The sequence below is a fragment of the Gymnodraco acuticeps genome, unplaced genomic scaffold (genome assembly GCF_902827175.1).
Source record: "Gymnodraco acuticeps unplaced genomic scaffold, fGymAcu1.1, whole genome shotgun sequence".
Taxonomy (NCBI): domain Eukaryota; kingdom Metazoa; phylum Chordata; class Actinopteri; order Perciformes; family Bathydraconidae; genus Gymnodraco; species Gymnodraco acuticeps.
This window is the reverse complement of record NW_022990990.1, coordinates 432,226-446,375: the sequence shown is the minus strand read 5'-3', so window position 1 is coordinate 446,375 and position 14,150 is coordinate 432,226. Positions and strand designations below refer to the sequence as shown.

Sequence of the window (14,150 nt, the reverse complement as noted above, 5' to 3'; positions counted from 1 at the left end):
GTTGCCAAAATGTACTAATAACTTAATGCTCCCGAAGATGTAATCAAAGAATTGACAATATCTGTTTCAGTTGCCAAAAAGATCTCCAAATTTTTTTTTATAACAGCAATACAATTGTGATTTGATTCTTCAAAAAGTTTCCTAAATGTTGGTTTGGTACCAAAATGGAATGCAGTACAAATAATTCCTTAAACTCTTTTTTATTTACAATTCTTATTTATTCAAGGAAACAAGGGCTGCAACTCATGTTGGTTTTCATCATCAACATATTATCAATCAATATTTTGGTTTGTAAAATGAGCACATTGCAAAAATGTATACAATGTCCCAAACAGTCCAAGACATTGTTTTATTATCATATATAACAGTGAAAATCAGCAAACCTTAATGTAAAAATGTAGCAGCATTTGTCTAGCGTACAGATACATTTTCCATAATTTGTCTACTCTTTAGTTTTTGTTATCTGCTGCTCAATGGGTCTTTTTTTAGTATATCTTAGGGACATGAAAATAATAATTGCTGTGTCACTGGTTTGGATTTGTAACCGGTGTTAAAGTCACCTCTGCTTTGGTTCTTTTCCCCTTAGTCACTCCACGCCAAATTTAGCAGCAGACACATCTTTCTCTGCAAGGTGCACAAGCTGTACCCTTGAAAATATATTTGTACTGTGAACACTCCCTTCTGACAGGCTGCTCTTTGTCTTCTCTCTGCAGCTTGACACAATAATAATGGAGGAAGCAGAACAGATCTCCTAATATATATTTCTGCTCCTGCGTATGTTCTGGTAACACGGCGTGCCAGTTCAGGCTCCCTATGGATTTGTGGCTTCTCCACTGTGTCTCAATTTTACAAAGCAGCATTGGAAAAATGCAGTGCAGTTTTTGGCTGTTGAATTAAACATTAGCTTGCTCAGCAAAAGTCCGAACCCTGAAGCTCCTTTTAGGGTTTAACAATTTTACAAGCCCCTGCTCCACTGGATCCAATGAAATCCAATTGTTTATGATCGATCACAACATCACTGCCAGCCGCTCAATAATGTAAAGTTTGGTCCCAGGTTTTGTGGGCTTATTTTATATTATACAAGCGTACATAAATACTCAAGATATGAATGTTCTGCTGTTCTGTGTCATCTGTATATACATACACAGCTGGACTGAGTATTATTGCTTGTGTATGCCAGCATTTCTGATGTCATTCCAGGGAAATCCCCCCTCGATCTCTGGGTCTCCCCAGCTGTTGTTTCAATCTCATCTTTTAAAGCCCACGTTAATAAAACAGTAATTGAAAGAGCTTTGCATCCTCCTGTATCCAGTTACTGACACCTCGGTAATATGCACACAAGCTGTTTGTATGGCTATTCCCTCTGGTCCGTTTTCTGATTGATGCGTATGCACTAAATAGATCCTTTAATTGCAAAAAGGACAGCTGACCTGACAATAGGAAAGTGCAGACACTTTTCTCTTGCTCCAGTCTCTAGTTTCAAGAATTCCACTACAGCTCTGATATATTCCATCAACGTGAGTCCATAGGCAACATCAATTTGCTGTGTTATGTGGGCAAGTTTCCATCCAGCTCCCTCTCTACTGTGACTCAGGGTTGTCCAGTCAAGCTTGACTGCTGTATTACATTTTTTTAAAGGAGGACTTTTGTTGAGGTATAATATATGTGCTTTACCAACTATGCAGCTGTAGACTTTAAAATAATTGAGCATTTTTGGTGTATTGAAATACACTATTGCTTTATGGAAAATGTAGCATCCATTGATTTTTAAGTTTGGACATGTATCTGTCTCTTCTGAGTTACCTAACTTCATGGAAGTGCAGTACTAAATCAATGGAGTTGTACTTTAAATTGTATTTAAAGCAAAAATGCCACGCATTTCATCTTCTCAAATGGAAGAATTTGCCAATTTCTTTAGCTTAATTTATAGTGCATTTTATATATTTGTGTTTTGAACTGCTGGTCTGAGAAAACAAGACAGAGATTTTGTCTTGGACTTTGTTTAATATTTTTCTTACCTTTGATAGGCATCGAATAGCTCTGTATCACATGTATGTCATTTTAGTATAATTTATTCAAGTTCATATTTAACGAGAAGTGGTATTTTTTTGTACGTTGCTTTTTATTTTATAAAAGATGTTTTTACCGAAAGGCAGCCTCAACCAGTATAACATAATTAGCTGAATTAATCTCTGGAGCTCAGCAGCGTCTCATTAGCGGTGCCCACTCTCCATTGATTGAAGTTCCTCTCTGTCAATAAGCCCCGAGTTTTGTCTATTCAGGCTGTTGGTTGCCTTGGATTGCATAGTCATCTGCTTACACAGCAAATCATTAATTTGCTGGTTCGGTGAGGTCCAGTCTATCTGCTCCAGTGGGACTAAACGGTTGTGGTTTTGTCTTTTACTTCGTACATACATTCTTAAATAAAAACTATAGAAACAAAATGTTTCATATTGTATTGTTGACAACATTGTTAATTATTTTTTTTAAAAAGAAGAAGTGTACATGCAACCACATGTGGAATATATGGATTATTGTTTGCATGTTTTCTTTTCTCTTGCCGCTGCTGTTTATGAGCAACAAGGCCTCTCTGGTTGCTAAGGTGGGCTTAAGGCTCCCTGGCAGCCAAGAGCACCCCAGGGCCCCAGAGCCTGCGCTCTGTGACGTGCTGGGAATTCCCCCGAGCCTTCAGGTCCACCACCACCCTGCAGTACAGGATGCAAACAGGGATGTAAAGCTTTCACTTATTTTATTTGTGCAATACCTTATCCACATTTCAGGGAAAATGTGAAATTATTCTGTTTTATTTTGACCCTATTTTGTACAAGTACTGTTCCTTGACCTCTTTATTCCTGGACCTGAACTCAAAACAATGCTAGACATTTGATTCACCATAGGGATATTATTCTGTTAGTCACAAAGGTGTGTAACTTGCAATAATAATGCGCAATCTGACCAGGCAAAATATCTGGTTGTGTAAACTTCCTGAACAAACAGCTAAGGAAGTGTCAGAGAGACTGCCATTTGCTCTCCTGTGACTGGCTGTGACTGTTTTTACACCTTCCTTCTAAATAAGGCAGCAGGCTGCCAGGACATATGACCACCGTCCCGATTTGGGTTCTGGACACAGTATCCATCCATCCATCCCATGATTGCTCAACGCCAATGAAAGTCTCACACACACACACACACACACACACACACACACACACACACACACACACACACACACACACACACACACACACACACACACACACACACACACACACACACACACACACACCCCCCTCCTGCAGGTCTCCCATGTGAGGAAGAGCTGCGTCAGGTCAGCCACAATTAGCCACAGGATAACTTACAGAATATGTTAGTGTACCTTCAAAATAAAAGCACTTGGGAAAAATATTAAAGCCCCTAATTCCTTTGAGATGAGAATTTGTTAATTCATAGACCATAATATTTCAGGTACCTACATTTTGTGATATGAAAATTACATCCCCATTTTTAATAAAGGGTTGCAACTCACAATTATTTTGACTGACAGTCTGAAACTATATTTGATCTAAGAAATTGTCCCCCCAGAAATATGAAATGTCCGTTGCAGTTTTATGTTTTCCCCTCATTTGCTCAATGGCAATAACAAGTCTGGGCTACCTCCACCTTAACTAAATCCTTATATGTTAGCTTATTGTATAGTTATTGATCCGTTTTTTTAATGACCTGGTTGATGACAAATACATTGTTGTTTAAAACATGTCCAACTTAGACAAAGGCCATAGCCTATGAATGATGTCATTTTAATTATCATCGAACAGTTCCATTATTGCTCCTGCTTTCAATTGATGCTTTTGTTTAGGTTCTCCTTAAAAGTGTCGTTTATTTAATAAGGTTTGATAGTTCTGGGTTGTGAGGTGACTCAATTTAGCATGTAATACTTTTTCTAAGAGTTGGAACTCGGCCACACTGATAAGGGCTTTATTTTGAAAAGCACCTAAGGAAAAGCTTCTTCCCGTTCTCTCTGGCTTGCTTCACGCTGATGTGAAGGTGCAGCACCCCCTCATCATTCCTATCAGAAGTGCTGCTGCTGCTGGGGTCCTGTAACTCTCTCTCTCTCTCCCTCCTCCTCCTCCCATCTCATACTTTTGATGGGGGGTGTAGCAGTGAAGTCACAGTGATGTCATTTTAGGATGTGAGAGTGTGGGCAAGGTGATCTGGTTTTGCGGTGAGTGGTGTCCCTTCCACGACCAGCGTTGCCTGTACAGAGGCGCGGAGCGGCGAAAGATGATCATCGCCACCGGCACCAATTCAAGCTCCTACGCGCTCTGCCCCTCTCCTCCTGCTCAGATCTCGGGCTATGGAGCCCTGATCTGCCTTGATCCCAAAATAAGCCTTTACCACCACCATGCCAAAGGACAACAAATAAGAAGAGTTGCATTTTTAGGGCAGGTAACTTTGACCACGTGCCCCAAAGGTAAACTGGATGGCCATTGCGCAAAGGTGCCTCTACAGCATGTCCAGCTGGGCCAGGACGCACTGGACGCTGCCAGCAGTTCTTGTACTGTGGACTTCTCTCTTGGGGATCGTTTCATCCTATCCGATTCCGAGCAGGACTAATGCCACTTTAATGGAAAAGAAGTGGGAGACGCTCTTCTCCCGCTCCTACCTGGGTATAGCCGGGGGGAAATCAGAGCTGAACTGGGAGAGTGACTATTTGCAGGGCATCAAAAGAGTGCGGCGACTGTACTGCAACGTGGGCATTGGGTTTCACCTGCAGGTGCTCCCGGATGGCAGGATAAGCGGTGCACACAATGAGAACCAATACAGTGAGTTGCATCCGGGCGATGCACTGGACCCGAAATAAGAGTGTAACCTTATACGCATGCTGTGCGAAAGTTAGAGTGGGTCGCTTGTCTTGCATGATATTTAATAAGACGTGTCGGCATGGTTGAAAGTTTCCGAAAGCAAAAACAGTGTACTGAGCCTCACATCCGTGCAGTGCGAAATATCCTCCCAAGCCAAAAACATGACAGGAATGCCTGGACCCGGTTTAGACGCTAACTTATTTTTACCCTGTGTCCCGCTGCAGCAGGACACACATACACACACACACACACACACACACACACACACACACACACACACACACACACACTCAACACGCTGTAAACTACACTCACAGGGCATCATGGTGTTTAATCTGCGAATAGGTGGATACTAATTGAGCAGAGAGCATCATCCAGTCGCAATGCACCTGCAAGGTTACACCCATCACTGCTGCAGAGGCCACTTCCACTCCACTTTGTCCCCAGGCGCAGCGTCACACTCTGTCTTTGCTTCCCTAACATTATGTTTCCTTTAGGTCTAATAGAGATCTCCACGGTGGACCGAGGAGTGATCAGCATGTTCGGGGTGCGGAGTGAGCTGTTTGTCGCAATGAACAGCAGGGGAAGGTTATACGGAACGGTACGTTTGTGCGCAACTCACCACACATCCTGCTCAGTGTAAGATGAGTTCACGTAGCTGCTGCATCCCCGGGTTTATGAGCGCTGTTGTGTTATTAATATGCTCTGATGATAGGGAGGGCTTCTGTCAGTGGGGGAAGAAGGACTCTGATATTTGACTTAGGCCAAAGTAGCAATACCACAGTGGGAAAATACTCTGTTATAAGCCCTGCAGTCACATTCAGTATTAGCTCCCAACTATAAAGTGCCGAAAGTAAAAGTACCCTAGATATGATATATAGATAATAGATATGGATAATCTGTGCATTAATGTGTTTATTACTTGAATGTAGCTAAAGTTTAAGTACTTTATTTACTGCTTGGTAGTTTCTCAGATATATGTTCTTATATTAACCTACACTGAAAAAACTGAAATGTTGACTTTAGTTAAATGTTTTATGTCAACAGATTTCACATAACTGTATTAGGTAAGTTGAAAGCAATAATATCGAGTACAAATATTAGGTTCAACTTAATATGATTGCTTTCAACAAACCTAATAGCAGCATGACATTTGTTAACATAATATATTTAATTAAAGTCAACGTTTCAGTTTTTCAGTTTACAATAAAAACATCCTGTAGTTTTTGTTGTCATATATGTGGCATAAGGAACTCAATATTTTTAAATAAATGGTGTGGAGAAAAATATACAATATCTGCCCCCCAACTGTACTGGAGTACAAGTATGAAGTAGCTGAAAATGAAAATATTCAAGTGACAAACAAGCACCTCAAAATTGTACAATAGTACTTTAGTAAATGTACTTAGGAACTTCCCACCCCTTAGTAAAAATAGCAATAAGGAAAAAGTACTTTTATACAAGTAAAGGTCATGCACTTAACACTGTTTAAATAAAAATACAGAACCAAATGTATTTGTTATGTCAAAAGTACTCATGATGCAGTGACACCAGTGCTTATACAGTATATATATGTATATTGAATGTTGTTACTGATGCAGTGGCATGCAAGAACCATTTCTAAGTATAGTTTAACTCATTTACACACTTTTGGTATTTGGATTTTTAAAGCATTATTCAATGATGTGTTTGTTAAGTAAAATCCTAATCTGCCAAGTCATTCAGATAAAGGTAGTCGAGTAAAATGTGTAATATTTTACTCTGGCTTGTAGCGAAACTAATGTATCTCTGACTGTATACAGTACAGTATAAAAGTATAAACACAGTTTACAGTGTATTATGATATGCAACTGTCCTTTTGATTTGTAATGAGAAGGAATGTATTCATCTTTTATTTAAAAGAGAAGAATGTAAAGGAGCAAGTTAACTTACTTTAAGGTATGCGAAGTATTGTAGAACAACTCATATATCTTGTTGGCACTAAAATACAAATTAAACTATACTCAGCCCTAGTATTATGGTTGTAATAAGGGATACACAACTTTATTTATTTTGTCCAAACATTGTTAATGTATGGACTTCAATGTGTTGACTTCTATTCTATAATGTGTCCCTGATTCCTGTACATATTGTTATTTTAGTAATCACTTACTCAGTGGCATTTATCCTTTTAAATCAGGGAGATTATTTAAATGTGCGCAAAAGGGTAGTTCTATAGATAGTCTACCTGGGATTATTTCATGAGTTATGAGAGCAAAAGCAGGAGGTGGGTATCTTTTGCAACAACATACCACCTCCTCCAGTTTCCTGCTTTGTAGGCCAGCTGTTTGCCAAAGCAAAGGTCACGTTAAAACCTTGCATATGTTGTGAGGATCACCCTGTGTCTGCCATGAGATTTATTGACCCCCTCTCTCTTCTTGGCATTTTTAGAGAGTCTTCGTAGACGAGTGCAAGTTCAAGGAGACGTTGCTGCCCAACAACTACAACGCCTATGAGTCTTTTGTTTACAAGGGCTTCTACATCGCCCTCAGCAAGCATGGCCGTGCAAAGAGAGGCAACAAGGCCACCACCGCCATGACCGTCACACATTTCCTCCCGCGACTATGAGAGACACTGGCAATAACTCAATAATTTGCACATGTGGATGTTCTTCCAGGTAATAAGAAATGCATAGTCATGATATACACACACTGATGGACTGCGAAAGATAACACATATATTTATTCTGTTTATATATCTGTATATTTGGATAGCTATCTTTGTATATGTACTGTGCTGCTTATTGTTTTTATGGACGGGGAGAGTTGAAGCCTTTGCCTGTCTCACTTTACCTTGGTGCTTGCTGTAACTGAAGTACGTGTCACTTCCTTTTTGGAGATGGAGGATGAGCTATATCCTGTGCTTTTAAAGAGTGAAATTAATACTTTTTATTACCTCAAAGAACCACTTTACTAGATTAAGGGATGCATGGAGTTCTGCTCAAATATCTGCTAAGTTTATGATTTCTTTCAAACCTTTTGAGCGCTTGATGGCTCCCTGCTCGATTATTGATGTCCGGCAGAGGGAGAAACTTAACTGCACTACCTTTGCTGCACGATTTAAAGGTGCCTTGGTGTTCCCACTTGTGGCCCCCTTAAACTTGCATGTAAGAGACACCCGCCGGAGTCAGAAATAGGGCTGACACTCCGGAGAGGGCCTCAGAAGGGGCGGGGGAGGTTGACTATCTCTGGTTTCTTTTCTTTTCTGTAATTAGATCGATTAAGTAATCTACAGTCTGTGGTTGATACCAGAGAGCGGTCAGCCATGGAGAGTGGCACCAGGCCATAAGTTTGACTGTGTGGCATTGCCAGCTGATAAACAGGGTGGAATACATATCTATCCAAGCATGGAGGACATTTTTGTTTGGACCTGGCTTGCACAAGAATAGACTGAAATGGTAAATTGCAAGCGCACAGTAGAACTGTACCTGCACATTGTCCTGAACTGAGCTCCTACAGTAAAGCGGGTTGCTGTTTTTTGAATCGCAAAGCTTAAGCTGCTGCTGAAAATGATGTCTAATGTCCATGAAACCAATGAAAAACAATGTAAATAGTTGCTAGTGAAAAAGAAGAATTCAGGAGCTTTTTGGCGCTGCTTGTGTCGCAGTTGCCTGAACGAGGCAAAAAGAGTTCAGGTTGCACAGTTAGCCATCGATGATGGTGCCTGAATGTTTCGGTGAGAATCCTTCCCTCGTTTGTTTCTTTGAATTGATCTCTGTGTGTGCGTGCCCTGGGCCATTTCCCAATTCATTTGACTGTGTGCTCTGCAGCAGCACTGCAGTGGCAGCGAGGTGTTTGGAGCTGGAGGCAGACAGTTGAAATTCAATTATGGATGAGTCAATCGTGTCTCCTCCGAAGGACTAAAGGACAGTGCAGTGGATGCACGCTAAAAGAAAAGTCATAATTTATATTTTTTTGTTTGATTTTATAAATACGAGGCATAAAACATGTTCATAGAAGCGCCTTTTCATATATAAAGGGTATTATTTATTTAAGTATTGGTATGCAAGCTGGTATTTTGTTTAAAGCTCAAGATGTATCATGTGTATTGCCATTACAGTTTACATGTTCCAAGGGGTCTTTTCTTTCTTCTCTCACTTTCAGAGAATCTTAAAGTGTGCATCCACGCCTGACTTTCTGCAGCTGTTGACTTGAAAACCTGAATTTGCTGCTTCCATCTGTTCTTGTGTTCAGAGAGGAAGCAGGACTATTTAAATCCAGGAAAGACGAATGTGCGGGTGCCGGCCCGCTGTCTTTGTTGTTCGTTAAACTTCCTGCAGGAATGTGGATCTGCCAGGATGACAGGCATCCTCCCACATACCTGAGCGCCCCCTCCCCTCTCTGAGCTCTGTCACTCCGCACCACCCACCTCTGCTCGTCCCTTACCCCCTCACCCACTGCGGACAGGGACCTTGGGATTCCAGCTGTAACCCAGGAGCTTCCTCCTCTCCTTTCAGCCTTTTTTAGTTCAAGGTCAGAGTCATGGACCAGCCTTGGCCCCAACCCCAGTGGCCGGGGGTGTTCGGCTATATGGGTCGTACTGTTTCCATGAAATAGGAATTTGAAGTATCCTTTTCACGCAGGAAACTCTTCATTTTAATTGATTGAAGTAATACAGAAGAGTTGCTCTTCCACTAACCATGGATATATCCTACAGTTCTTCTGAAACAACCCTTCTTGATTTATAGAGCCCCGCCTTTTTAAAATGCAGCTCCACCACATGCTTCCCTCTCCCCTTTTCTTGGTACTTTTGTCAGAGTATTTTTGGGATGGGGACATCTGCAGAGTTAATGCAGTGTGTGAGCAGCAGGCAGAGAGCAGAGTCATGCAGGACCTCACCTCTCCTGCTGCAGGACCTCACCTCTCCTGCTGCAGGACGGCCCCCCCCAGCCATCCTCAGGGCGTGCCCTCTGCTGCTGACTCCCTTCATCCCCAGAATCACCTGCTGCTCAACTGTCTATGACGCACAGATCAATTCATAACAGTATTTTTCTAACAGATAAATCTCTTTTTGTTCTGAGGACTTTTTTTGTGCTAATGGCAAGGCTACCGAGAGGCAGATTTATCAGGAGCCTTCTTAAAAAAATAAACGTGTTGCTGCTGTAGATGAGGCTGCATGAAATACCACGGATAGATATTTCTTGCTGGAAGTAAATTGTCGTTATTGACTGGAGTAGTAAGACAAACAACAATATGTGTGTCAGCATTGTCAGAGGAAGCTGTGGAAGTGAACTTTGCGCATGCACAGCAATGAGCACTTCTCTGGCCGCATCACAATCAAGGATGTCTGCAGCACCTTACTTGAGTACATACGGTAAAGAGTTTTCTCACATTTTTCTGTCAAGAAATAGAGCTGGATCCCTAGAAGAGTGAACGTCTGTGTCTAAAACAAAAAGCTCACATTTCAGCTTTGACCAAAAAATGTTATCAAGATTTCTCTGTCGTCTTTTTTTCTTTTTCCACAGCTAATCATAGATCAAATTTGAATTAAAGAGGAGGTATATCTTTTTTAATTGATGTTAAATGTACTATAAGCATGCCCGAGCCCCAAACTTAAATAGGGGTGTGTGCTTCATGTGTTTTCTTTAAACTCCTGCTCTAAAAGGGAGTCTCCACTCTATTCCTCTCATCTCTGTTCTCATATACCTCACCCTCTGCCTTAGTTTTGGTTTGCTGATGACTGTAAATTAAGAGGAAACAAACTTCATTTATTTGTTTCTGAAAACAGACAATGCTAAGTAAGGATATTAAAGTTTTTCCTTTTATTTTTGTACGTATGTGCTGTGCACAGCAGTCTACTGTATTCCTGAGATAACAATAAAAGTTTTTTTTTAACTGGTTGCTGGTGAAGTGTCGTTTTCTCCCTTGGATCAGTTGAACTGTGGTCTAACCGTGTATTTATGAGTGGTAGAGGAAGTACTCAGATATATTGCTTGAGTATAAGTAGCACAGTATAGAAATACTTAAGAGTAAATACACAAAAGGTAGATATCTATTAGTTTAACTGTATAGCCCATTTACCTGTGGGAAAGATAAAGGTTTTTTAAGTTTTGTTTTTGATTGAAGTGCATTTGGAGTTTAAGTCCTCAATTAAAAATAACTTTCTATTTTTGAGAGAAGTTGTTGAAAACAAGATCAGGAGTATTCAGTATACTGATATAAAGTTGAATGTGTCCTATGCTGAAACTACAGCATCCAAAAATAGTTAAGTCAGTCAAATGTAACTCCCAGTCTCAAAGTAAAAGCTGTACTGGTTAAGGGAGTGACTCCCTCTGCTGGTGGAATGGTGTACATGTTAAGGCAGGTGCGTAAAAGCAGCAAACTGAACTTCACAATATAACTAAACGACCAGTCCAGTAAACGAAACTGTTTTTCTTTTAAAATATAATACTCGAAACATGTGTAATTCATCAAGAATACTGGGGGTTGCACCAATTGGATACCTGAATCTGACATACACATCAAACTAACATTATATGTTATTTCTGATTTAATAAAGAAAACCTTTTTTTTTGCATTAATGTCATTCCTTTTTAAATGTATTCTTTCTTGCACTTTGTTTTTATTATTTCTTGTTTACACTGCTCAATGCACAATGTTTCCAGTCTTAACAAAAAAACTACAGCCAATGGACAATTATGAAATATTCTTAGAATAAGGATTAAGGTGGATGAGTCAAGACGTGTCACCAAAAATAAGAGTCCAGTCTGACCAAGAGCATCGGGATAAACAGAGGTGGAAGTGGCCCTTCCGCTGCAGCACACCCGCACATCTGCTTTGGGGGCGAGTTTCTTTTTTTTTACGCAAAGGATGTGAGCAGGAGTGGCACTCGGTGGGCTTTAAATAGGAACTGTCTCCAAACTTTGGGACAACAGAGCATCTGAAAACTTCCAGCAGTCGCAGTGGAAAGCGCCGGTTTGCTCCAGGATGGACGTCAACGGGAGACTTGGGATAAAGGATGCTGTGCTCGCGCTTTTACTCGCCGTACTCCAGGGATTTCCTCTCGGGGAAACTGCCCCGAATCCTTCACCGCTGGTTGGATCCAACTGGGGGAACCCGAGGAGATATATCCACCTGCAGACATCCACAGAGCTCAACAACTTCTACTTGGAGATCAGATTGGATGGCACTGTGCGCAGGACTACAGTGAGGAGCTCATATAGTAAGTCCCAGTATTTCTATTTTCTTTGCAATGAGGCAATATGAATTTCTGTCTGTAAAAGCTAATACTCACTAACTTTTACTTCCTGCAGGTGTGATTTTACTGAAATCTGAGACCAGAGAGCGCATTGCCATCTTTGGCGTCAAAAGTAGCCGTTACCTGTGTATGGATCTGGAGGGCAACCCATTCAGCTCGGTAAGACGAATATTACTTTCACTTTAATGTCTGTTAAAAATCAACCTTCTATACTAAATATGTATTATTAAATATTTCTAACTTTTGAGGTTTCACACATCGTTTTTAACATCGCTTATTAGGAGTTTCATTTTACGCACAAACGTATACTGCAACTATAGAATATTTGACCATCAAATCATTTGATTATTGTTGATAAGTCTCTTTTGATCCAAGTATTGTTATTTTTCATCAAATCGATCATATACACGTTTTGGTTAATACTTGGTAACATTAACATCGTTAGGTTTAGGCATCTTTTTCAACACTTCTTGCTCTGCAGTTACGCACAATGTTTACTCCAATTATTTACGCATGGGTTTATTCATTGGATTTCTTCTGCTATGAAGATTTAAAGCAGCCTACCGAACAAACAGAGATGATACTCAATGGATTTGAAAATAATTTCATCCCAAATGATTTTCAAAACTTCTATGTGCCACATTTTTTTGGCCGAAATAGCCAATCTAGTTAAGTAATAGTACAGTAAAGTTAAATAGAGTAGCCAAATTCGGAGACTTTACTGAATCAAACAGATTCCATGAACTGACAAAACTGTCCGTATTATCTTGCATTTATTCAAAATAACATATCCAATCCAATCCATTTTATTTATATAGCACATTTAAAAACAACAGAGTTGAACAAAGTGCTGTAAATCAACAACTGTATAAAAACATAGCAAAAATACATAAAAATAGACAGGACATGAAATAAATGTAATACGAGACAATGAAACCAGATCAGAAGCCACCGACTGAAAAAACTCTCCTATATGACGTAAAAACAATACATGCCTTCGCTGTTTCATGCTCTGCTCCTGTCTTACAGCCCACTTGCCTCAGGGACGACTGTCTGTTCAACCACAGGCTTCTGGAGAACAACCGGGATGTGTACTTCTCCAGCCGGACCGGCATCCTCTTCAACCTGGAGGGCTCCCGACAGGTGTTCGCGGCGGGGCAGAACCTCCCGCAGACCGCCCTCTTCCTGCCCAAGATGAACACGGTGCCGCTGGAGCGCCTGCTGCTGCATCGGGAGAAGAGGAACCAGGTGGTGGACCCCTCCGACCCGCACAACGTCTACCTCGGTCAGACCGAGGAGGGCTCGGACTCTCGGGCAGTTCCGGAGGAGGACGCGGATCTAGAGGTGGAGTTGGAGGTGGAGGTGGAGGTGGAAGTCGGAGATGATGGGCGCAATGTGTCCCGGGAGAACCCGCTGGCTCCATCCACCCACGACCCCTGGAACGTGCACTCGTCCAACCCGGCCAGCCCTCGCAGCACCGGGATCATGGGCTGACTTTTGTGGTGACTGACATGGATATGTTTACCAAGTAGAAAACAGTAGACTTGACTTGCAGCCCCTTTTGCACAACTTGTGTTACAACTCAACAATTTGAGATCACAGAAGAACAACAAGTTCAATCTATAATAAGGTGTTTTACATTGATTCATTTCATAAATAATTAGTTTTTTGTACACCCACACAAGCAACATTATAAAACAAATATTGCTTCATTTTACAACTGAGAAACGAAATCTTATTTTTGTGCCAAGATCCAAAATCCTTTCCCATCCTGAGCCATTACAGTAATGGAGCTAATTTGACACTTGGTCGTAAACATTTATTGGAATTTCATAAATACAGTTTGGCTGGCCTTAAGACGATTGATTTTAGGTTACCAATGCAAACTTATAATTTAATAATCACAGTCAGCATGCATTTTTTAAAGACTCTTTTCAATAGGTTTTGACAGCTGGTCTGAGGAGCCCACACTTGGCAGTGACATGATGTTATATCAAGACAGGAGCCTATCATAGCCCACCTCTGGAGGACTGAAGGCCCTGTCTACTGAGG

At 40.9% G+C, this 14,150-nt stretch overlaps 2 protein-coding genes across 4 annotated transcripts; both read left to right on the top strand.

Annotated features, from left to right (window-relative positions):
- The first annotated feature begins 3,256 nt into the window (after window positions 1–3,256).
- On the top strand, window positions 3,257–10,740 carry LOC117559184 (fibroblast growth factor 6-like). 3 transcript variants are annotated; one of them, XM_034235877.1, is made up of 4 exons: window positions 3,257–4,823; window positions 5,360–5,463; window positions 7,293–7,518; window positions 9,095–10,740. In XM_034235877.1, exons 1-3 carry the CDS (start codon window positions 4,481–4,483, stop codon window positions 7,467–7,469), a joined length of 624 nt encoding a protein of 207 aa, XP_034091768.1. In that variant the 5' UTR covers window positions 3,257–4,480; the 3' UTR covers window positions 7,470–7,518; window positions 9,095–10,740. The 3 variants fall into 3 exon arrangements, with proteins under 3 accessions (XP_034091768.1, XP_034091767.1, XP_034091766.1); XM_034235876.1 differs by having other exon boundaries at window positions 9,005–10,740; XM_034235875.1 differs by having other exon boundaries at window positions 7,293–10,740.
- A 1,087-nt stretch (window positions 10,741–11,827) lies between these two features.
- Window positions 11,828–13,651, top strand: fgf23 (fibroblast growth factor 23). Its single transcript, XM_034235886.1, has 3 exons — window positions 11,828–12,062; window positions 12,154–12,257; window positions 13,128–13,651. Exons 1-3 carry the CDS (start codon window positions 11,828–11,830, stop codon window positions 13,590–13,592), a joined length of 804 nt encoding a protein of 267 aa, XP_034091777.1. The 3' UTR covers window positions 13,593–13,651.
- Window positions 13,652–14,150: the final 499 nt, after the last annotated feature.